Below are 25,865 nucleotides of genomic sequence, written 5' to 3'. Positions count from 1 at the left end.
CTCCATAAGATGCACACACATTTCCCCTTACTTTTTAGGAGGGAAAAAGTGAGTCTCTTAGAGCAAAAAAAATGGTATTTGAAAAAGCTTGCAAACACCCTGTTCTGCCCCCGCCCCATTCTGCCCCTTTTTGTGATATTTCTGGGTCACTTCTGGGTTCGGCCCAATGCTCGCAGTTGCGGTCGCACACAGATGTACCTAAAACGGTTGCTGTGCTAATTGGTTCCTTTACAGCAGAGATGATGACAATGGATGCATATGCATGGATAGGGAGGAGAGAGCATTATTGTGTGTGTTCTGCACACAGTTGCTACTTTGGTGAAGGAAAATAAAGAAATATTCCTGGGTATAACAACTATATATCGCTTGGGTTGAACTTGAACTCTCAATACTTAACGCTGAATTCTAACCCTATTCCAGAATCCCTCATGACGCCCAGAGAGATTATTCCGGAAAGAAAAGATCAAGATAAAGACAATAACACATCCTTAACTGTGAAAGAAGACGTTTCTGAGGAGAATAATCAAATGGAGGAATCTGACGAGACTCAAGCAGAGAAGGACTTGCCTTCTGAAGACAGTGAAAGCAGTGGGTCTGTCAATAGCAGAGCTGGCTGCAGTGAAACAGAAGAATTGGGCTTGTATGCCAGTGAAACTCCTGAAATGGCGGCAGAGACCCCTATGGAAAACAGCGACGAAGCCACAGAAGCTGCAGAAGAACCTATGGAACAGGATTAATATTTAAATACACTTAGAGGCAGTATTTTCCATAAGGCTCTGGTTTTACACTGTATAAATAATTTTATGTAATAAAAGTGGACCTTTAGTTTTACAACAAAAGCAGGCTGTAAATTGAACTTGTCAATGAATTAAATCCTGAAGAGCTGTACTAATTAAGAACTGTGAAATACCAGCTCCTTTCAGGTCCTGCTTTACCGCTGAAATTTCAGTATGGTCAAATCAGTGGTCTGTGTATAGTTTTTTTATTTAGAATTAAAAGTTTTTAAACTGGAAGGTAATTATAATTTTGACAACTTTTTGGAGATTACCATGCTTAGCTATCTGTACGCAAGGAAGCTTTTGTCCCATCTGTCTCTTCTTCCCCAATCCCCCTCCAAGTAATAATAATGCTATAGCAATTATTTTTCCTCTTCTTTGGTTAGAGTTTCAACATTCAACATGTGAATTGTAGGCTTCTTTTTGGTTTTCAGGTTTTCATTTGACTGCATTGTGTACTTTTTTAAAAAGCTACACACCTGACACACAATACTTGAAAACATGCTAATCTAAAGAGAACCTATTATCGCACTCTTACGATGTATGGTGTTGTTGTTTTTAATGGAAATAATTGAGCTCATTTCACAGAAGGCAACATTTTCACCTCTGAATAAACCAAATAAAATTTGGCCCGCCTGGAATCCTGAAGATCCGAAAGCCGTTGAAAGTACCGGGTTTAAATACATTCCAACAGAAATGCTCTAGCAAAACACTTGTGTACGTTTCTGAGGTGCCTGAATAAAAGTTTTAGTTCTGAGAAAATGTGTTGAGGACAGCCTTCAGTTTCAGCTTTCTGTAGGGGGAATGTTTGCAAGCCTGAGGAAGACAGTATCTCTGAACTGGAGCATTTTTTTCTGGCCTTTCTCAGATGGCTTTTTCAAAGTAGTCAGATCAGACTGGTATAAGAGACTGCAACATTTTCAAGACTATTCCCCTAGTTATGTACCTGAGGTGAACGGCTGACTAGCGTTTGTAGGCGTACATAGGAAAACTACCATAATTTGTACATCATTTTGAAAGTGCACTAAATATTTTTAAACATGTTACTTTGACAGCCAGTGTTAACCCTTTCTTTTCCAAAGCCAGCTCAAAGCACAATGACTGCTTTAAATTCTTCATATTGTCTCCCCTCCCCCCTCCGCCCCCGGCACCAAATGTGTAAAAACATTCAAGACGCAACCTCCAGTCTCATTTACTGGCTGCCAAATTTATACCTGTTTCTTCAACTGTACCTTTTTGATATTTAGAATTTTTAAATTTCTGTAAAGTAGATTTTTGTAGATTGTAAAGAGTGCTCACTGCCATTGTGAAACGGTATATAATTGTATAATTTGTGTGTAAACTGAATGCTTGGGCTTTCAATACAGTATTCATATAAAGCAATAAATATTAATGTTATAAAATGTTTGAGTACATTTTAATCGAAATATAAAAGGAATTCCCCCCTTTTGGAGGTGAAGTCACGCACCATGGAGTACAAAAATAACCATCAAAAATGCATGCTGACAATTCTTGTACTTCCACGGTGTGCTTCCTTTTGGAGAAGGGTGGGACTGAATTCTGTTTGTATTCCAGAATAATTTGGCTGAGCTTGCATATTTATATGGTGGTAATAAACTGTGCTGTCTTGTCAGGTTCAGACAAGGGGATGCTTATGAAAAAAGTTCAGTTGCTGTTCTGTATACAAAGGAAAAATCAGTTATTCTCCATTTCCTCTTCTGCAGAGGGTTGGGTGTGTGTAATAAGCATTAAGTAGCACTAAAACCAAACTTAGAAATTAGAATTTCTTTCCAAAAGTCCAAGGCTATAAAACATTTTTCTCCCCTCACCTCCCCCTTTTTGCTCTTTTTTTCCTTCAGGGATATTTTGCCAATGAGAACAAATTTTAAGTTTTAGAGATTTCTGATTTTTTCTTTAGATGTTTGTTTGTGAAAATATTGTTAATAAACCTATTCTTTAAGCACCTGTGCTCTTTTGACATTGTTATTTTTAACAGAACTCACTGATGCCAGATTTCAACTGTCTTGTAAATAATGAATTTATAAATGTACTAATGCAATGGCAGCAGGAGCTTGGAAAATAAATTCTTAACAGCGCAGTGTTGTAAATGTCTACTGAGAAGTAAATCCTGTTGACTCAAATGAGACTTCCCCCCCCTTCTAAGATGGCAGCCTGAATTGAGTCCACCAGTATTAGTTAGATGGCGGAGCTAATTTCAATCAGCCTGCCTTGGACAGTACAGTTGAGATTTGGTTTTGAAGGCACAATTTAGTTGCTGACTCCATACAAACTAGTTGGCACCTGGGAGCTTGCATTCATTGTCAGTGCTTAGTCTCTGTCGATTTATGTTCCTATGGCCTATCTTTGGGATGGTGGTTAGAGTCCATGAGTTCTGCTGCCCAGGCAATCCCCATTCTCTTATTTGCAGAAAAAAGAATTCAAAAAGTGCAGCGCAACGTTCTCTGAAGCACTTCCTCCTGCAAGAGAATAGATTGCCCAGGCATCGACACTGGCTATTCACAAAGATGGCACCTTGTTATTGAGCAGTTCCATTCAAACCAGGGGCACTTGCTTCCAAGTAAATGTGTTTAGATCTGGAGCAAGTCAGATCCCTAATTGCAATGCTCATTGCTGGGGTGTGGCTGTGTTCTGAGCAAATGATTCAGCAAAGGAAACACAGCCCAGAATAACTAAGGAGATAGTACAAGAATATTTGGCTAGTTTAGATGTATTCAAGTCTCCAGGGCCAGATGAACTGCATCCAAGAGTATTAAAAGAACTGGCAGATGTGATCTCAGAACCACTGGCAGTCATCTTTGAGAATTCCTGGAGAACAGGCGAAGTCCCGGCAGACTGGAGGAGGGCAAATGTTGTCCCTATTTTCAAAAAGGGGAAAAGAGAGGACCCAAATAATTACCGCCCAGTCAGTCTGACATCAATAGCAGGGAAGATTCTGGAACAGATCATTAAGCAAACAGTCTGTGAGCACCTAGAAAGGAATGCTGTGATCACCAATAGTCAGCATGGATTTCTGAAAAATAAGTCATGTCAGACTAACCTGATCTCGTTTTTTGACAGAATTACAAGCCTGGTAGATGAAGGGAACGCAGTGGATGTAGCCTACCTTGATTTCAGCAAGGCATTTGACAAGGTGCCCCATGATATTCTTGTAAAGAAGCTGGTAAAATGCAGTCTTGACTATGCTACCACTCAGTGGATTTGTAACTGGCTGACTGACCGAACCCAAAGGGTGCTCATCAATGGTTCCTCTTCATCCTGGAGAAGAGTGACTAGTGGGGTGCCACAGGGTTCTGTCTTGGGCCCGGTCTTATTCAACATCTTTATCAACGACTTGGATGATGGACTCAAGGGCATCCTGATCAAATTTGCAGATGACACCAAACTGGGAGGGGTGGCTAACACCCCAGAGGACAGGATCACACTTCAAAACGACCTTGACAGATTAGAGAACTGGGCAAAAACAAACAAGATGAATTTTAACAGGAAGAAATGTAAAGTATTGCACTTGGGCAAAAAAAAAAGGGGGGGAGGCACAAATACAAGATGGGTGACACCTGGCTTGAGAGCAGTACATGTGAAAAGGATCTAGGAGTCTTGGTTGACCACAAACTTGACATGAGCCAACAGTGTGACGCGGCAGCTAAAAAAGCCAATGCAATTCTGGGCTGCATCAATAGGAGTATAGCATCTAGATCAAGGGAAGTAATAGTGCCACTGTATTCTGCTCTGGTCAGACCACACCTGGAGTACTGTGTCCAGTTCTGGGCACCACAATTCAAGAAGGACACTGACAAACTGGAACGTGTCCAGAGGAGGGCAACCAAAATGGTCAAAGGCCTGGAAACGATGCCTTATGAGGAACGGCTAAGGGAGCTGGGCATGTTTAGCCTGGAGAAGAGGAGGTTAAGGGGTGATATGATAGCCATGTTCAGATATATAAAAGGATGTCACATAGAGGAGGGAGAAAGGTTGTTTTCTGCTGCTCCGGAGAAGCGGACACGGAGCAATGGATCCAAACTACAAGAAAGAAGATTCCACCTAAACATTAGGAAGAACTTCCTGACAGTAAGAGCTGTTCGACAGTGGAATTTGCTGCCAAGGAGTGTGGTGGAGTCTCCTACTTTGGAGGTCTTTAAGCAGAGGCTTGACAACCATATGTCAGGAGTGCTCTGATGGTGTTTCCTGCTTGGCAGGGGGTTGGACTCGATGGCCCTTGTGGTCTCTCCCAATTCTATGATTCTAACTTAAATTAATCACAATGAGTTACTATGGAATGTAGCCAAGCCACAAATGCTATTGCCCTATAAAAATGCAATGACTCCTCCTGACAGTAGACAGCTATGTAAACTGCCTTACACACAATTCATATTTCGTTTGGAAATAATAAAAAAAGCCGTGATCTCTGCAATTGGGAATGAATCACAACATATCCAGGCTGAGATATTTCTGTGTGTTCTTGACTACCACCTTATATAGGAATGCTGGGGACACATCCAAGTTAATTGTTTCTGACTTTTGGTGATCGCCTGCATTGCTTCCAGTGGATCACGTCCAAAGCTTCTGTTGCACAAGCAGTCCAGACTTTGCTTGTGTAACAGAACTTCCTCTCCCTTCTACAGCCTCAAAACCTGCTCCAGAGAGTTGGGGGACCCTCTAGAACAGGTGTTTTTGGGGTTGCAGAGGTAGAAGTAGAAGTTGTTGGCTTACAACCCAATATGGGTTGCAGTCTTCCAGGGAGACGTGGCCTACCATTGAGGCATGGTGAGGCAACCCCCTCTGCTTGGCCCTCCTCCGCTCCTGTTGCAGTGGCAGTGCTGTGGTGAACCCCATGAAGACCAAATCTGTCACTCAGCAGCCCCCGCCCCCAATGCTGCCTCTACAGTGGGCTCTTGCCACAATAGGAAGTGCTGCTGGCCTCCTCCCACAACTGTTCCCATTGCAGATCTTTACACCCCTCCTTGTTCCTTATGTAGATCTTCACTCACCCCCCTCTCTTCCCTGGAGGAAGGGGTGCCATTTTATAGTTGCTTTAGGTGCCAAAAGGTATTGGGCTGGCCCTGCTTCCAGGGTATTCTCAACCCCTGCCCTAGAATCAACGAACTGACCTGCCACAAATACTACAAGAAGAAGAGGAGGAGTTTGGACTTGATATCCCACCTTTCACTCCCCTTAGGGAGTCTCAAAGCGGCTAACCTCCTTTCCCTTCACAAACACTCTGTGAGGTGAGTGGGGCTGAGAGACTTCAGAGAAGTGTGACTGGCCCAAGGTCACCCAGCAGCTGCATGTGGAGGAGAGGGAAGCGAACCCTATTCACCAGATTACAAGTCTACCGCTCTTAACCGTCACACCACACTGGCTCTCAATGGTCAGGAGATGTGCATAAAATGCCAAGCTTTGAGTTAATCTTCTGTATTTTCCTGTAAAACTGTATTTTCCTAAAACCAAGAAAGATGGTGGTAAAAATGAATCCAACAGCATCCGCTGGAATTTTTAAAAAATTTAATAGTCTCTTGCGGAAGAGTGAAAGAAAGCAAGACTTGTGTGTATCACTGACCCATTTTCTCGCATCTCGGTAACAAACCTGTTGCTGTGGCATATGGAAGAAGCATAGCCGATTCATACAGGACCATTCTGCCCTCTGCTGGGAAATGGGGCTCTCTTCAGCCAGAGAGGTGCCTCACTAATTTTGGTGACTCCATATGTTTTCAGTCAGCAAGCAGTTTTGAAATCCTGACAGTTCAGTCAAAACAATATAATTCAAGGGACTTAAAAGCAACCACAACAGAGGAGCCACAGGGAGCATTCAAGTGTTGTGTGTGTGTGTGTGTTTTTAGTGCAAATGCTTGTTTTATTAGAGGAGCCAAAATATTTTTGAAAGAAAAAGGAAAAAAGAATGCTGGAAAGAAAAGAAAAGGGTTGTATCAGCAAGGGAGAAGCAAAATGGGATAAGATGAAGCCCTTCGGATGTGAAATAAAAATTTCCGGACCAAAAGAAAAAAAAATGCAAACCTTCCAGGAAGGATAAAAGGGTGGGAAAGGGGGTCTCAACAAGTAGTTTCAGTTGTGCGGGGAGACACAGACACAATCCTCCCCTCATCACTGATCCAGAAAAGCAGTAAACGAAAAGCCTAGTTGAAATGGCTGCCAAATATTCCAGCTAATGGAGTATTCTGCCCCATGGCTGCTAATAACTGGAACTGGTGGCTGGGGGTGTGTCTCACCAGGGCTCCACTAGCCTCCGGTCTGTTTTTGAAACCTTCCATGGCTCAAGACCTGGATACCTGAAAAAGTGACTATTCCCACAACATTGTGTCTCTGCACGTAGGTCATTCACTGTTGTTGTTGTTGTTATTATTATTTATTGTTATTTATTAAATTACTACCCCGGCAGCAAAGACCAAGAAGTTTTTAAAAATCTCAAAACGTTAAAAACATTTTATTCATTCATTCATTCATTCCAGGTACTGCTTAATATTCAGAATTTCTCCATATGCTTTCTTTAAAGAATAAGAGCAATTGAAATTCACGACAGAGTCAGAAATCACCTTAAAATGCTTGCTGAAATAGGAACGTCTTTGTCCAGCACATTCTCAGTTGAGAGGGCCTTTCACAGGTATGGGCCACAATATATGAATGTATTGGGGGGGGGGGTTGGTAGCTGCAAGCTGTGCATCTGAACCACAGGCGACCACTAACATCTAAAAACAATCACTTACCCTCCCAGGCAAAAAATTTCAAGGCTGCCAGGAACAGTTTCAGCCATCAAATGCCTGGGTAAACAGGAATATTTTTAAGTTCCTGCTGAATGTGAACAATGAGTGAGACAGATGCATCACACCAGGAGGGCATTCTATAAGTGCGGAGCCACCACCAAGAAGGCCCTGTCGTGGGTTCACACCAACTGAGTAGCACAATCACCAACAGGGCCTCTCCGGCTGATTGTAGGGCCAGAAGTGGTTGCTGTTGAGGCTCTCCGCTAGTTGCCTCTACTGCCTTGGGTGAGCTGGATGGTGGCTTGGAAAGAGGCTCTACCTTCCCTGTTCTCTTTTAGGGCTATTAGGTGTATGGGGGCAGGGAGGTGGCAACATTACACACCACAGAATCTGGTTGCTTCCTGGAAGCTGTAGTTTCTGCCTTACAGATTACTAATGTTGCCAATGGAAGTTCTCTCTCTCATCTGAAGCCAGCCCTGTTTAGGGAAGTTTTTTAATGGCTGATGTTTTAATGTATTTTTAATCTCCTGTTGGAAGCTTCCCAGAGTAGCTGGGGAAACCCAGCCGGATGGGTGGGTATAAGCAAATAATAATAATAATAATAATAATAATAATAATAATAATAATAATATCTGACTTTTTGTGTAGAAATAAATTCTCAGCACACACAAAAATAAGTTTTAAAGCTTTACTTGCAGAAACTTGGCTTAAATGTTACAATAAACGGCACATTGTCTCAGTTATAAATTTCTGTTCTTGCATGCATTGATCCCAGTATAAGGCACAAGAGCAAATCTTTGCCAAAAACCAGCATTTTCAGCTAAAAAGCAAAATAACTCCTGCTTTCCCAACTTGCTGCATTTTGGTCAAGGCCCAGGGAGATCTGTGCCTGCTTGCAAAATGACTCATGACTCTTGAGCGCTGTGGGCTACTTCATTAACATAAGTAAACACCTTGAAACTCTATCCATAAACCTGAGGCTCAAGTCATATGGTTTAGCTCACCCCACCTTTGCAATGGAAAACTACAAGCCTTCATCCTTTGTTCAAACATTCTTCACAGTAACTTGACTACAATTATAATTATACACCATTTTAAGTAACATTAAATAATTTCAACTTGCCCTACCTGCCCCTGCCCCTATTCTGACTTAGTTGTTGAGGTTACTCAGCGATGAGGTTAAAGAAAAAAATTATTGGAGACAATCTAGAATGCTGAGCTGGGAGGCCAGACTCAATCCCACTTAGCCGTGAAGCTCTCTGCCAGACAGGAATTCAGTGCTATTTTTCTAGAAAAAGAGGTGCCAGAATTTACCATGAACGCCTCCCTCCTTCTCTTGGAATGACTGGTACTTATTAAAGACTGGAACACACTTAGGATATTTGCCTAGGTTAATTAACTCTTCACAGGCTAATTGCTGATGCTCAGAAGTAGGTCCACACATTCCAAGACACATGGCTCTTGATTATATCCTCAAAGTCTGACACACAGTCTCTACACATAAACACTAATTAAACCCCTTGCATAGCTGCCTTTCTAATACACACTGAGACGGTCTTATATCCCAGTAATAACATACAAGTTCTAATTAAATCCTAATATTTAGTATACCTAAACATTTAGCACCACAGATCTACTACAATGTTATTTTTTTCCATTTCTTTGCTCCCTGCTGCAGCAGTTGAAAATATTCAGTGGTGAACAGGCTATAAAATACTGTAGAGAAATAATAAATAAAAACTGGGGAAAAGAAATATTGACAGACGCTTCCATTACTACCCGAGACTCACAGAAAACGTATGAAATATGAACAGAATAAATGAAGTTACCCTGCTCAAACACACTGCTAGGACGCCACAGGTTTCAAGCCCTGCACTTGAAATTGGTTCCTGCCTTTGAAATGGTCTTGGTATTCATGCCAGCTGGGTAGACTGTGTACTCATTACCATTTTACTCGGGCTACGGTGTGCTCCCGTCGCTGGCTTTTGAATCCTTGTACACACAGCGTTACCCACAATTCGGTGCTATCCTGTAGTTTCTTGAGAAATACTGCTGTTTGGTGCATTTTCGTTCAAAGCAGCTTCCAAATGTTATAAGAAAAAACTGCTCCTTTCCCCTTATGGGGTACCCAAGAGCCCGTATAGAGTCCTTATGTAGGTTCTCTATGGGTAGGAGAAAAATTAACAGAGGCCAACCAGAGAATATTGAGAAGCAAAGCAGCTTGAAAGCCTGATCTTTATTAAACTGTTGCAACAGGGTGTTCACCCCCCCCCACGCAGGAAGTTGCCCACACTTTTGAAATTGCCCACTCTGTAGCCCAAGGCCACACAGTCTGGGGGTAGGGCACGCTGCCTGCAGGGGCATGGCGCATGTCCTGGGGGCGTGACGTGTGTCCTGCAGGGTGGGGCACCCAGCGCGACTGGAGGGGGGAGCCACGATGGCACCCTGGGGATCACGCTGCCAGGGGCAGTGCGCTGCCCCCACACTCTTCTTCCTCCGCCAGTGAGACCACCCCCATGAAACATCATACATACATCACTGAAGGAGGCGGTCAATAGCAGAGGAGGCGGTCTACAGCAGAAATTGTGTCTGTCAGATACCTGATAATGGTCACTGATTGCATTTTCTGGGCAGCCTGGGCAGTCTGGCCATTCTTTTGTGATGGTAAATACTCCGTTCCTGAATCTCTTATGCATATTGCTAGTGTGCTCAGCTTAACAAATACTTGCCAGCTTGTATTCGAAAAGGGAGTTGTGAGCCCCTACAGTCCAAAGGCAATTAGAAAGCTTTTCCCATTTCCTTCCTTCTTGCAGAGAAATATTTGAGGTCAATTTGGGAGTCAAAATGGCTTCAGGATTGTTCTCCTGTACTATTTCGGGCACATGGTTTATATACTTATGTATGTGTTTGCCTGGTACATTTATTAACATTTATTTTATATCTTAGACCTTATAATTCTCCTAATACAAGCAAAAGGAAAACCTGAGCCATTGCACATGCACAGATGAACAGCTTCGTGAATAGGAGTTCAGAGGGCTGCTGGGGGGTGGAGAAACTAAGCAAGAGATGTGTATCGGGTGAAGACACCCCTGTCCCTTCTCTGGTGTGCATGGCAATGTGCAAATATGCCTTGAAACACAGCTAATGTGTGCATAGCCTATATGTCCATTGAGCCCAATATGACATGATCAGTTGTGGCTCTCAAGAGTTTTCCACAAAGGTCTTCCCCATCACTTGGAGGAGGGGATTATTGGGTTGCTCTTGTTTTTGCTTTTATTATGTCTTTTGTGTTTTTACATTGTGATTTTATGCTGCGAACCACCCTGAGACCTGTGGGTATAGGGCGGTACACAAATTTAATAAACAATAAAATACTATAATGGCTCCCTAAGAACATTTTACTGGAGGCTGTGAGGACTGAACTTTGGGGCTTCCAGCACATAAAACACCTTGTTATGGCTCCTCTCATAAAGGAGTAGGGGAAAGGCCACAGCTCAGTGGTAGAGCATCTGCACTGCCTGCAGAAGGTCCCAGGTTCAATCCCTGGCGTCTCCATGTAAGACTGGGAGAGAACCCTATCTAAAATCCTGGAGAGGTGTTGTTTGTCAGTGTAGACAATACTGAACTAAATAATAATAATAATAATAATAATAATAATAATAATAATAATTTATTATTTATACCCCGCCCATCTGGCTGGGTCCCCCTAGCCACTCCTCGCGGCTTCCAACAAAACACTAAAATACAATAACCTATTAAACATTAAAAGCTTCCCTAAACAGGGCTGCCTTTAGATGTCTTCTAAAAGTTTGGTAGTTATTTTTCTCTTTGACATCTGGTGGGAAGGCATTCCACAGGGCAGGAGCCACTACCGAGGCGGCCCTCTGCCTAGTTCCCTGTAACTTCACTTCTCGCAGGGAGGGAACCGCCAGAAGGCCCTCGGCGCTGGACCTCAGTGTCCGGGCAGAATGATGGAGGCGGAGACGCTCCTTCAGGTATACTGGACCGAGGCCGTTAATGGTCTGGCTCAGTATAAGGCAGTTTCCCATGTTCCTGACCAGGGCCGTCTTAAGCATATCTGACGCCGTGGTGCAAAGATCCCTCCGGTACCCCACCCCCCCATTTCCCAGAGTTGTCAACCTTTTCCCAAGCCTCTGCGGGGATCGCTCTCCTCCCACGGAGGCTTGGGAAGGAACCTGCATGCCCACCAGCCATATAGTTGGCGGGGCGCAGCTTCCATCCTAAGCCTCTGCAGGGATCGCTCTCCTCCTGTGGAGGCCGGGAGGCAAGCTGCACGCCCACCAGCCATACAGTTGACGGGGCGCAGCTGGCGGACTTGCAGGAGGGAAAGGGGAGGCCACCGGCAAAGCCACACAGCTCCCCCACTCGCTGGGGTGCCCCTGAAAGGCTGGCGCCCTGGCGCAACACGCCAGTAAACCCAATGGGAAAGACGGCTCTGTTCCCGACTCTTCAGTAAAGAGCTGAGATGTTGTCACAGCAAAAGAAATGTGGAACAATGCAACTGAGGACCAGGAGCAAAGTGTCTCTTGCTGCCGATGAATGGCACGAGTACAGTGTGTTGTCTGGCAATGCTTATTCAGCCAAGCCATTGACAGGTTGACATTAAACAGCCTGTAAATCAAGAACATCTCTCTGATTTTTTACAAACAACCTGTCTGGTGCCTGCGCCTTTGTGCACTCCCTTGGGTGACGGCTGGATGGCTTAGTAGCAGCTAATTATTTAACTAGAGGAGAAGTTTGATCTCCGTAATTGTCTGATGGTATCAGGACGGTGTTTTGTGTCTCCCAGCAATTCTCCAGGGAGGTCCGTGTGGCAGCGCAGCAAAAGGCACACTGTAGTTTGCTAATCCAGAGTTTGGTTCCGCAATGCACAGAAATAAGTGCTTGCTACTTGCTGTTTAAATAGGTGAACTGATTAATTCCGGCACTCCGTTTAAGATGGTGAGTAATAGCAATATGTACATTCTCAACAAAATCTGAAGCTAAGGGATTAGCAGGGCTTTGTTAATACTGGCAGCGTTATTTTGGAAATGCCTGAGAGGCAGCCATACAAATTTGTATTGAAAGGCAGCCATTGCTAAGCCTACTGACAGACCACTTGTGTTGTATTCCTTCTCCTCCTTTTTTAAAAAAATGTTGTTTTTTTAAAAAAATAAGAATAACATGAAGCAATGCAAACAGCAAATAATGGGTATTGGTTAGCAGAGTAAATACAGTGCATTAATACACATGTTTCTGGGGATAAAATTCATATATTTATTTATTTATCTATCTGCTGAATGGACAGCTTCACACACTTTTTCCTGGTTCTGGATATGGGAGCTAAATTTACATAATAATAATTTATAATAATAATACATCTGGCTGGGTTTCCTCATTTCAAGTATAGGCTTGCCATACGTCAGGAAAATTCCTGACATGTCCTGGTTTTTGGGTGTAAAAATGGCGTGGGGGGCCAATTTCGCTGAATTGGCAAAGTGTCAGGGAAAACCCAGATGTATGGCAATGCGATGGAAGAAGCAGCGGAATCAGCTCCAATAGCTGAAAATCACTTGTTTTTTGGGGGGAGATGTTTCCCCCAAAAAGCTCCACAACTTTGCGGGTGTCAGAAATTTTACATGGCAACCCTAAAGTTACATCCCCACTCCCAAAAAATTCAAAACACTAAAAGTATAAGCAGGAAGTCTATTTTTACATGCCATTACCAATGTATGAACTGAAAATGACAAGAGGTACCTGCAACAAAATATGACAGCATAGAGTTCATTGTTCCAGTCAGTCAGCAATGCCTTTCTTCAATTTGTTGCAGAATTCCATCTTCCATCTGGTTTTCCACCACATAACCACCAGTTAGCATTCTATAACCACTGAGTATGCTTATACCTTACTGGACTGTTTTGGGGTTCTGTCTTGGAGTTTTTTCCTATAGCTTTTTTTTTTTAATCTTCTGCAAACCTTGCACTTCTCCCAAGCCTTCTGACACCTCCCTTTCTGCATGAGTATGAGCTATGTAAGAGCAACACTCACCCCTGAGCACTGTGAAATAGATGAAATGATGCGTGTAAAATTATTGATAAGAAATTCGACAACTTATTGACTACTGGACGGTTTTGCTATCTGGAAGGCTCGCTCCCATGCACATAAAAGGGTGCTTTCCTCATTTATTTGAACGGCTTTTGCTGGGCAAGATCACCAATGACCAGTAGAGGGAGCACCATGTTTGGAAATTGGAGGAAGAATGATTTGTTATGCAAAAAAATATCACAAGGAACATCGAGGCAAAGAGACGTTTTCTGCCTCCTATGTCCTAAACCCAAGAAAGTAAGTAAAAAGTATTTTTTTGATTACCTGGCATGCAGTTTATACCTTTTCCCCTGAACCCCCTCATCTACCTATGTCAGGGTCAGCCCAAGACATTTTGACACCTGATGCAGACTCCCAAATGATGCCCCCTCCCCACCAGGGAAGAAAGAGTGAGGAAATACCAACATCAGGAGCAAGAGAAGAAGGAAGGTTGACATCTGGATCTGCTGCCCCTGTAGATCCTGCCGCCTGAGGCTGCTGTCTCATCTTGCCCCATGGGTGAGCCGGCACTAACCTATGTAACAGGTGACAGCTTTTCAGCGAGCTGGGGGCAGTATCTCCCAGCTGTTGGCCTCTTGTTAACATGCACGCCTTGCCAGGTTTTCTGGCAATTACTGGCGGTGCCGACTTTTCTAGAACTTCAAGCTCTGCTTGTTCCAGAAGCATGTGACAGAGCTTGCCACAAGTTAAGTGTGTACCTTTCGGTGCAACTGTTGTGGATGCCCTGTGCACAGTGCACTTTTGGAACTGTTTTTAAACTTATTTAAAAAGTACACAGCAGTGTGGGATCCATGTACATGATTGATCACTGCGCCAGTTCAAAAATGGGTGTACACAGAGTTAATCCTCTAAGTAACATCCTGCCATTCCAAAACATTTTAATTCCCTTATTACTTTTCTTAAAGCATCTCTTAGGAGCATGGAAATTAACTAGATCAGAGGCTGATTATAACGTGGTTTAGCAAAACACATTGACTTGCATGAGATATTTAGAGGTTGGTGCCATGAGTCCTTAGAGAAATGGGTGAAACTTCCTTCCCCTCTGCACCTTCCCCCGCCATACGAGATGGTTGGATAGTGTTCTCGAAGCCACAAACATGAGTTTGACCAAACTGTGGGAGGCAGTGGAAGACAGGAGTGCCTGGTGTGCTCTGGTCCAGGGGGTCACGAAGAGTCGGACATGACTAAACGACTAAACAACAACACTGTATATTCTTTCTGCTGCTTCATACAAGCATTTAAACATATTTAAACCACACGGCTCCCCTCAAAGAATCCTGGGATCTATAGCTTACCCCCTCACAGAGCTACAGTTCCGAGCACCCTTAACATAACACAGTTCCCAGAATTCTTGGGGGGGGGGGAGTCATGTGCTTTAAATGCATGGTGTTTATGTTGCTAGTGTGTTGTTTTCAGGCAGAGTGAATCAACAGTGTGGGGAGAGATTCCTACCAGAAATCCTGGAGAACCACTGCCAGTCAGTGCAGACAATACAGAACTAGATAGATCAATGGTCTGAGTAGTATAAGGCGGCTTTCGCTGTCCTTGCCCCTTAAGCCCAGTCTTGCTGTCCTCTTAGTATGTTTTAAATGTTTTCATTTTATTGAAACCATATCCTGTCCTTTCCTTTTAAAAAAACAAACCCTCTAGGCAGCTAATGAGAAAGGAAAAATACAAGAGAATTTTTAAAGCAACCAGCCATCTGCACTATACGTTTAAAGCATCATCATTCCACTTTAAAGAGTTGTGACTCCCCCCCCAAAAAAATAATAATCATGGAAATCAAAGTTTGTTAAGGGTGCTGAGAGATCTTGGGGACCCTTATTCTCCTCACAGAGTTAAAATCCTCAGAGTGGTTTAATAGTGAATCGATCTTCGCAGGAAACTCTGGGAATTGTTTCTCTGTGAGGGGAATAGGGGTCTCTATCAGCACTCCCAGCAAACCATAGTTCCCAGGACTCTTTGGGAAGTGGGGAATCCATGATTGTGGCATGTGGTATGATACCACTTTAAATATACAGTGGTACCTCGGTTTTTGAGCAGAATCTGTTCTGGAAGTCTGTTTGAGTTCTGAAACGTTCAAAAACCAAAAACCAAAAGCGGAAGCCTCAGAACGCAAGCCTCAATATGGAAAATTCAAAGTGGAAGCCGTGTTTCCTTACTTCTGGGTTTTCGGGGTTCAAGTTCCAAAACGTTCAACTACAGAGGTGTTCAAAAACTGAGGTACCACTGTATAGTAAATGCGGGGCCTCTATTATAAACCTGTTTAATTATAAACCTGTTGTATTGTTGCTGATGTTGATTTAATTTCTTGGTTCCTACCAGAGAAAGCCTCAAAATGACCTTCAGTGTGCTAATGCAATTCAGAACAAACATGTTGCTTAAAAAACAGTAACAACGCACTAAAAGTATTCACCCACAACAATCAATTTAGGAATAAATTATCTTTCCCATAAAACCCATGAAGAACATCAAAATATAAGCCAAAATAGTCACAGAAACAACAAGGCTATATCTGCCCACATGTCTGGGAGAATGAGGATGTTATCTGCAGGGTGAGTCTTTTAAAAGAGGCTCCATGGAACATGTGTACTCTGTATCCATGGAGCCTCTTTTAAAGGTCTCACTCTGTACTTTACCAGACAAAGCTGGCCATTCCTGTGTGAGGAACCGGACTCCATTAGTCAAGGTTCAAGAGGCAAGACGCACGTTCCACCGTGTACATTTAAAGCACATGCCTTAAAGGATCCTCGTGACCATTGCTTTCCCCTCCCAGAGCTACCATTCTCAGCAACCTTCACAAGCTACAGTTCCCAAGATTCTTTGTGGGAAGCAATGTGCTTTAAATGCATGGCGTAGATGTGACCTCAAACTACTCGTGTTGAATTAGAGCAGGGCCGGCCCACCCATGAGGTAGGGTGAAGCAACTACCCCGGGTGGAGGAAGATGAAGAGGCAGCGCCTCCAAGGGTGCACCAGTGGAGAAATGGCTCTAGCAATGGCACCGGTTTCTGGTGAAACCTTGCCCATGGGGCACTGCCTCTTCAGCTTCCCAGGTATGGCTTCCCAGAGGTGGGGAAACTGCGGCACATTCCCATTTTGCCTCAGGCGGTGAAATGGGATGCAGCCCCTCTGGATCAGAGCCAGGACTGCAATGGCGTTCAGAGGTGGAACGGCTTCTGTTGCTCCACCAGAAAAGCTTGCCTGTCCACAACCTCGCTTTCCTCAGGCTTAGACATCTCTTACTTTTGCAGGGGAAACTCGCCTCACTTGTCATGCCGGTGAAGTATCTTTGAAAAGGCGCAGGAGTGTGTTGAAAAAACCCTCTGAATAATGGAAAAGCAGCATTCAATCACCAACTCTGCCTTATACAGGAGCAGCTAATGAGATAAACCTTAAGGGCTCTTCTCTAACACTTTGGAGAATTTTTAGCATAAACACAACCAATGTGCATACATTAGCTGCTTTGAATAATTAATGGGCAGAGTGTAACTATATGAGTAAGGTAAGATCCTTAATTGTTCGATGTCGAGATGCATACTTATCGCTTAATGAATAAATGAAAGGCCCCCTGCCTCACAGGTCTGGCTGTTGTGCCGCGCAAAGTGTCGTAAACAAATATCAATTAATATCAGCTTAACATGCGGTATCTCAATCTGATGATCACTCTCATGGATTTATAATGGCTGTTCAGGGACCAGGGTGGGGTGAGCTCTTGGCTGAGAGCAAAATGTGTCTGTTGAGTGTGTGGGTTGAGAGCCAGCCTCGCTCGAGGAAGGACATCCAGGAGGAACGAGGAGGACCAGAGCAAGTTTGGGAGACCCACGGCCTCCCCAATGTTGCTGAACTATAATTCCCACCATCGCTGGCCATGCTGTCTTAGGCAGATGGAAACAAGCAACCTGTGGAGGGACACAGGTTTCCTCAGGAGTGGAAAAAATGGATTCAAAGATTGTTTAATGGGCTGTACTTTCTGTGGGTGATACAGGTCAGCGGCTACACTGGGTGAGCAGTGAAAGGAATGCAAGTTGTGAATGGATTGTATGGTGGGTATTATGCAGGTGAAGGAATGGCTGGGTAGTGAAGGTATCTTGCTTGCTTATTCAGCACTCTTATCATTATAACGCCTGAAAATTCCTGTCCTCATAAAATTGCCATTTCAATATGAAATCTGGCATGACCGCTCAGGTTTCCGTGAAATGACAGATTGTAAAAAGACCTCTTAGTTGAACTCTATTAAAAGGTGCGGGACGCGGGTGGCGCTGTGGGTAAAAGCCTCAGCGCCTAGGGCTTGCCGATCGAAAGGTCGGCGGTTCGAATCCCCGCGGCGGGGTGCGCTCCCGCTGCTCGGTCCCAGCGCCTGCCAACCTAGCAGTTCGAAAGCACCCCCGGGTGCAAGTAGATAAATAGGTACCGCTTACCAGCGGGAAGGTAAACGGCGTTCCGTGTGCTGCGCTGGCTCGCCAGAGCAGCGTTGTCACGCTGGCCACGTGACCCGGAAAGTGTCTCCGGACAGCGCTGGCCCCCGGCCTATAGATGTGAGATGGGCGCACAAACCTCAGAGTCTGTCAAGACTGGCCCGCTCGGGCAGGGGTACCTTTACCTTTTATTAAAAGGTGCAGACTCCAACATTCCTCAGGTGAAAATTGGGACACTCCCCACCAACTGACACCCTCCCATTTTTTGCCCCCTCATAGCATTTCCCATCAGAAGAAAGGCAAGTGGCGCCACCACTGTGCCCATGGGACTCAGAAGTAAGTCCCACTGAGTTTAATGGGATTTACTGTCCGGTATTTTCCCGATCATTCTCACACTTTCTATTATTATTATTATTATTATTATTATTATTATTATTATTATTATTATTCTATCCTGCCACAATGCAGCTTACAGTTGAAATTTTATTTCATTCCATTTATCTGCAGAATGTGTTGTACACGATCCCTTCCCTCACACCTTTCTTCTTTATGGCAGTCCTGTGAGGCAGGTTAGGCTGAAAGGTTGTAATTGGCTCAAGGTGACAGAGGTATATATGTGTACAAGGCATGTGTGTGCGTGTGTGCATGTGTAGCAAGTTGAAACGTGGGAGAAATCTCCTGATGTAGAATAGGATGTCCCTATTTTCATCAGAGAAATGTTGGAGGGCATGGAAGGGTCATGTCTGGTCTTGGGCTGCCCACCAGGAATTGAAATCAGTAGGCCTCAGCCTATAGGCCCTTTCTCACCCAGATCTTGCCTAAAGCTCATAATACTAAAATGGAAGACCACAGCCTGAGCAGCACCTCACAAAAACCTCCTTCCCTTTGTCTTCCATGTTTATGCTACACACAAACCCACAGCAATACTCTCTGCATTTTGCATTGCAGGGTATTAGCTTTTCACCTGCCCTCACTTTAGGACCACAAGCAATCGGCCTCTTGCCGACCATTATTTAGATGGCTTAAAGCTTTTATTGCAAAAGGGCAAAGGATCGTTTTTATATTTACATTTTTTTATTTTTTTAAAAGCATGTTCATATATTTGGGGCAATAAAAACTGGGAGGTGACAGGATGACCAGTAAGGAGAACATAGTTAGCACCCTGCTGGCCTTTATGGAAAGCTTATTTATACGCTCCCTCTCAAAAGGCTTAGTCTGGTAGAGTGGCTCTAAGGTAAGCTATAAAGTAAGGATAAGAAGTGCCCGAGTGGTGAGCTGAGGGCTCCCAAACCTTTGCCGCTTGTGACCTTAGCGGGGCTTAAGTGTAGGCCTCACAAGGTGAAAGGTTAGTTGCCTTCGCTCGGCGCTCGGCAGAAGCCAGCCCTCTGCCATTTCATTTCCTGACATGACATTATACCAAGGGTTTTTGCAGAGCGTTTTCCTGAAAGTCACACTCTGCTGTGAAAGGTTATTGTGGAGCTGAAATTATTTTCAGAGGCTCAGCTGGACTGTGTCAATAAGATGCACCATCGGCTTTAGCAGTGGCAGGCAAGCATCCTTCTAAAAGCTTGTAAATTGGGATCACGTTTACGACGTGGCAATAGAAGGGCTCGGGTGGCGTGAACCGTTCCAGCAATTTATCTTGTTTTCAGAAATGAGGTGTGCCATAAGCAGCCGAGAAGTAATTTGATGTATCACCGTTTTACTCTTTAGACAGGACTAAGAGCTATGTATCCTAACAACATGAGTGAGAGTTATACAATTCCCAATGAGTTTTAACTGGCAGGGCCAGCACCTTGTATCTTTGTACTCTTAACCTCCCCACCCCACCCCACCCCACCTTAGTGATCCAATTAGTACTGAGCAGCTGGGTGTAGCTGCCATTTGAATTCCCTCCTCTGATACCCCTAATTCAAGGGCATTGTGGGAAATTTTAATGGTGGCCCCTCCAGCCACTACTCCTACCTGCCACTACTTTCTGGTAAGTGCCTCACAAAAAGAGAACACTGGATGTCGAGAAACGAAAGTCACTTTTCCATTTCCAAGGAATGTTGCTAATCTAATAATGTTCACCCAAAGTAATTTATCTTCACGTTATAGGATGCCACAGTTTAAGACATGTTGGGCCGAAGGTTGCCAATTTTTCTCTCTGTCTGTGTGCCGTTTCAAGCTAGACAATAGGCAGAAATTCAGCAAAGGAGGCTTTCCCCACTGTGGTTACTTCATGTTTGGAAAAACCTTGCCTACTATAGTAGTAATAGCCATTGTCATGATGATGATGATATCATTTATACAATAAAAAATACAGGCAACTATGTATAATTCACAGTTTTAGCATGGACTAAATGGACTAAAGGTTTTCCAATGCTACAAAAATACCAAAATTCCCTTGTCTTTGTTTTGCACTTACAGAAAAAACAGACACCCAGATTGCTTTTAAAATGCTGGTGGTGAAATTCTGCCTGTGGTTAACCTAGACAGACATAGGAGCCAACTCCTAGGGGCCGAGTTCCCTTTGGCCACCCCAATAAAATATCTGAGGGGCCGCCCTCCAAAAGTTGATGAGCATTGCCATTCAAATGGTGCGCATGTGATCTATTATGTGGGGCAGGGCTTACCTGCCCCACTATATTTTACTCAAGTTGGCACCCCTGTAGACAGGAGAAGCGAGAAACTGGGGCATAATAAAAGTGTGAGAATCTACATAACATCAGTTGATTGGCTTTCCCTGGATTTAGCAGTTATTGGGGGTGTCTTGGTTACAAATACAGTCAGAGGAAATGCTATCCAAGGCAGGTTGCTGCTACAATATTCACTTGACACAAGAGCACAAACTGTGTGCAGTGTTACACTTAAAAGGACATGCATGAATTTGCTTTCATTTTGCTTTTTGCTTTCGAACAGCTGTGTGTATTCATGCACTGAAAAAGGTGGAATATATTTCAGAAGCGAGCACCCTTTTAATCAAGAATAATTCCTATCATTAAGTGGTGGGAAGATTTGTTTACATTCGGTGACAGGTTTCGTGGGAGTTAGAGAAGAAAGGAAGAGAAGATGAGCAGTGTAACCCCTGTGCATTTCAAAGAGGGAGATTACACATTTTTCACTAGGGTTACACAGTTGCAACCCAGAGAACTGCACTAGGCCAGAACACTCGCAGCAGACATCTGCTGTGGCTTCTGCTGCTAGTCTTTTCTTACACCTTCCCTCTCCACCTATTATAAACAGCTCCAAATGGGTAGAAAAGTATGAACGGGGAAGGGAGGAGCTGGATAGCAGTGGCCACTGCTGTCAGGCCCTGATTCGGTTGAGGAAGTGCAGTTCGTAAGCCCCAGCCCAGCAGTCTTCAACCCACTGGTGGAGGAAGAGGGGTGTGGGGGCAGTGCACCGCCCATGGCAGCACGATCCCAGTGGGGTGCCATTGCGGCTGCCCCCCCCCGCCCACAGTGGGCACTATGCCCCCGCAGGCGGCGGGCCACACCCTCAGGATGCGCACCATGCCCTCAGGACATGCCACGCCCCTGCGGGCAGCGTGCCAAGCCCCTGGGACATGCGCCATGCCCCCACCTGCTCTCCACTCCCCAGTGCCAGAGCATGAAGCTCCACCACTGCTTCAACCTTTTCAGCCTTGGACCCACTTTTAAGCCAGTCATGCATTTGACATCCCTTTTCTTCTTCTTTTTAAATTAAGTATTGATGTGGTGGCAGTGGTCTTGCTGCAACCTACCATAGATCAGGCTGCAACCCGGGAGTGGGTCCCAATCCACCGGCTGACGACCAGCGAGTCTGTCTTAGTTCCTCAAGGTTATCTCTGCACCAAGGTTTTACTTTTGCACGATTTATTTGTTTGCGCAAAGAACATACTTACAAAAATGCATTTGGTTTCGTATCCTGAGTTGTTGCCCCTTGCTTAGAGCAGACATTGGAACATGAAGTCAAATCGTATGGTCGTGTCAATGCTTTTTTAAATGACTTTGAAGGCAATAAGAAGACAAGGTAAAGCGATGAACCTGAATATAGCAAAAGGACTAGCAAGGGGTAATTTTGTTGAAATATGTTAATTCATGTTTATGTCTATCTTCATGGTTCCCCTGGTCAGCTTGCTCCATCAGTATTCTTTTTATTTATTGGTTTTACAACTGGTGACCTTTAGCCACCTTTGCATGTAAAGCAACAAGATCTCTGATGCAATTTGAACACCTTGTGGCTTGTTCCTTCCCTCAGTGGCCTTCTTAAATGGGCCTATCCCTCAATCTCATGGCACCTTTTAAAAATATATATATATATTGAAATTAGATGATGTTTCTGTCAAGTCTCTCTGTAACTGAAGCTTCCTTGCTTCTGGTCTGCTTCTAACCTGTTGGCTTTCTGTGGGTTTTTAAAATATATATCTGTAAAGGCACCTATTGGTATAAATATTACTAATGCTGGCAGTAATTGAAGGTGAAATTGTCAAATGCATGTACCAAGCAGTTTCACGAAGTAATCATTTATGAACATGGCTCTATTAATTTGTTTAGTCAGATGCAGGGAAGCAATAAAAGTGATTGACTAAAAACAATTAAAACAGTAAAAGTAAATTGTGTCCATTAAAACCTGCTGAGCCTGTCAGAGGGAAATTGTGGGTTTAAATGTGAAAATTAAAGCTATTGATTTTATCCAGTACATTTGTGAATATCTGAGTTCTAATTTGTTTTACTTTTCCCTACCAAAAGCCCCTGAGGTCAGAATGAAGGTGTTCCCCTAAATTAGCTTCCGCAGATGCTGCTTGTAAACCTTCTAAAAGTCACACATGATAAATAACGTCTTTAAGATGGGAATGTTTTTTGACAGGGGAGAGTTATGTTTGTTATCAGTATCTGTGCTTTGCAGGACTGAATGCAAATGTTTACCAATAATGGTAATTTATTGTGTGTTTTTTTCTAGCGCGTGAGGAAGAAGAAATTGACATTCGAGAAATATGACAGCTAGAGTTTAGGGCTCTTTATAAAACAAAAATAAAAAAAGTTTATGTGCCAAATTTTATGGTTGCTTTATCTTTTTTTATGCGTCGCACTAAATCTTGTTTTCACCAAACTATTATTTGTTAGTATTCAATTAAAATGATAGTATAAATGGAGTTTTAGACAGTTATCTAATACTTGAAAAATGTGTGGGGAGGGTGACAATGAGAGCACCAGAGCCTTCCTGGATTAGACCAAGGTCCTTTCTGTTTCTGACTCCTGTGACCAGCCAGGGGATTTTGAAAAGGTCTGAAAACAAGGCCACAGTCACTCCAAATGCCAACTAGTTAAATCAATGCTTTCAAAATCTTTGGGGCCACTGCCCCCTTGGTTCCATAAACTCATCCCCAATTCCTCCATCCTATGTAGAATAGTGGTTTGCACAACCCACTAAGGAAGATAACAGCACAATAAAATTCAAAGCAGTAACAATTGACTGCACATTTATTCAAAATCCAATTAAAACTATTTAGTTTAATTAATTCAACAAAATAGATGGACTTGACCCAGTTATACCAGCTTTACAAAGTCTGATAGTCATTTACGTCTCTGCTGTACCCTTGCTGCTTAGCGCCCCCAGAGGTGGGCATTCTTTTGTAGGAGAAGCCCTACTCCGTATCAGGCTCCAATCCAAAGATCAATCTGCTTTTTGGAAAAGGAAACGATGTCCTTAGACTTAGTCATGGATCTTCTCTCATGTTTCGCTTGGCCTTGAGTCCGGTGCTGTAACAAAGACGCAGAGTAGCAGGTGTGATGCTTTGGAACAAGATCTTCGGGAAACCTCCAACTGTTTGCTACCACAGTTGGATGTAGAATATCGATTTAATGGACAGTCGGAAACTTAAGTGGAGCTGGGTGGTTGCTTAGAGAGAAATTGTCAGAGAGGGGAGTCTATACCTTGAGCAGACCAAAGCAACAATCTGTGTCCAGTACAGAAACATCAGAAGGGAAGCTGGGCTCAAAAAATTAGGGCTGCACTCATCATAGTGTCTGTAACATAAGTTGGGTGCCGCCCTCCACTCTCTCTGACAGATTCCAGGGGGGTTCCAGACACTCACCCAGGGTCTGTGTTCCTTTGGAGAACACAGGCACTGTGGAGACAGTTGTAGCTTTAAGTAATATGGTTTATTTACACCTTCATTCTGCGTGGAGGGACTCCAGATCTCGCAGCATGGTCATTGTAGCCCACAGTAGTGCAGCACTTCTGCTGTCCCTAAAAACTCAGCCTCCTTTATACAGTTGCATTCCAATGGTCAGTTTTGTTGGTGCTTTGAGGTAAAGGTAAAGGGCCCCCTGACCATTAGGTCCAGTCGTGGCCGACTCTGGGGTTGCGGTGCTCATCTCGCTTTATTGGCCAAGCGAGCCGGCGTACAGCTTCCGGGTCATGTGGCCAGCATGACTAAGCCGCTTCTGGCGAACCAGAGCAGCACATGGAAACACCATTTACCTTCCCGCTGGAAGGTATCTAACTTGTACTTGATGTTCTTTTGAACTGCTAGGTTGGCAGGAGCAGGGACGGAGCAACAGGAGCTCACCCCGTCATGGGGATTCAAACCGCTCACCTTCTGATCGGCAAGTCCTAGGCTCTGTAGTTTAACCCAAAGCGCCACCCACGTCCCTGGTGCTTTGAGGTACTGCTGGTTAATCTCCTCAGGTGTCACCTAACAAAGGAGTTCCGCTTACTTCATCAGCATTTGTGGATTGACTAGGATTAAAGACTGGAGCACACTAAGGATATTTGTCTAGGTTAATTAACTCTTCACAGCCTAATTGCTGATGCTCAGAAGTAGGTCCACACATTCTAATACACATGAATCTTGATTACATTCTCAAAGTCTGACACACGTCTTTACACATAAACTCTAATTAGACAACTTGAACCCCTTGCATAACCCCCTTTCTAATACACATTGAGGCTGTCTTACAACATATCCCAGCTATAACATACATGTTCTAATTAAATCCTAGTACTTACTAAAGCTAAACGTTTAGCACCAGAGATCTATTATAATGTCTATGAGGCAAATAAGTGGCCAGTCAGATTATGTGTTCTCCAAAGGGTGTGAGGAAAGAGATGGAGAAGGGGCAATCCTAATGTGGGTGTGTTATTGAATAACCCTTGTGTTGAAAGTTAGATTTGACAGGCAGCGTCCTAAGAATGCAAGAAGAGCCTGCTGGACCAGCCTAATGGCCCCATCTAGTCCACCATCTTGTTCCCTGTCTAGTGTTGTAAAAATATGCCCTTTTCCCTTATGGGGTATCCAAGAGCCCATATAGAGTCCTTACATAGGTTCCCTATTGGTAGGAGAAAATAACAGAGGCCAACCAGAAAATATTGAGAAGCAAAGCAGCTAGTAAGCTTGATCTTTATTGATCTGTTGCAACAGGGTACTCCCCTCACACGCAGGAGAGGAAGAGGACCTAGAACAATGGCCTGCAAGGCCTTATAAAGACTTTTGAAATTCCCCTTCTCTAGATCAGGACCACCCCCAGAAACATTATGCATACATCACAGAAGGGGTGTAACCTAAGACCACCCCTCAGATACATCCCACCTACATCACAGAAATTTAAATGTTGTTTTTCTCTTCTCCTTGTTTATCTCCTGTCTAGCAGGTTACTTGATTGGATTTTCTGGGGAGCCTGGCCATTCTTTTGTAATGCTAAAATACTTATTTCCTGGGCCAGGTCACAGGCTCACACCTTATTCAAACACAGATTAAAGGAAGAGACAATGGGGAGGCTTTTCCATTTTTAACCTTGCAGAGAAAGGATTTGGTCAGTTTAGGAATCAAAATGGTTCCAGGTTTGCCTTCCTGTACTGATCTAT

General features: G+C 43.9%; 1 protein-coding gene across 5 annotated transcripts in view; it reads left to right on the top strand.

The window, feature by feature from the left end:
- Positions 1-1,922, top strand: part of PPP4R2 (protein phosphatase 4 regulatory subunit 2) — a 33,371-nt gene extending 31,449 nt beyond the window's left edge. For all 5 annotated transcript variants that reach the window (XM_082210363.1, XM_082210359.1, XM_082210360.1 and 2 more), the window contains one exon: positions 421-1,922. In XM_082210363.1, coding sequence (XP_082066489.1) covers positions 421-737 — 317 coding nt within the window. In that variant the 3' untranslated portion in view covers positions 738-1,922. The remainder of the gene's footprint in view (positions 1-420) is intronic.
- The last annotated feature ends 23,943 nt before the right edge of the window (positions 1,923-25,865 follow it).

Source organism: Podarcis vaucheri (genome assembly GCF_965113315.1).
Source record: "Podarcis vaucheri genome assembly, chromosome: 2".
NCBI classification, from domain to species: domain Eukaryota; kingdom Metazoa; phylum Chordata; class Lepidosauria; order Squamata; family Lacertidae; genus Podarcis; species Podarcis vaucheri.
The sequence above is the reverse complement of the archived record's forward strand: the minus strand, read 5'-3'. Positions and strand labels throughout refer to the sequence as shown.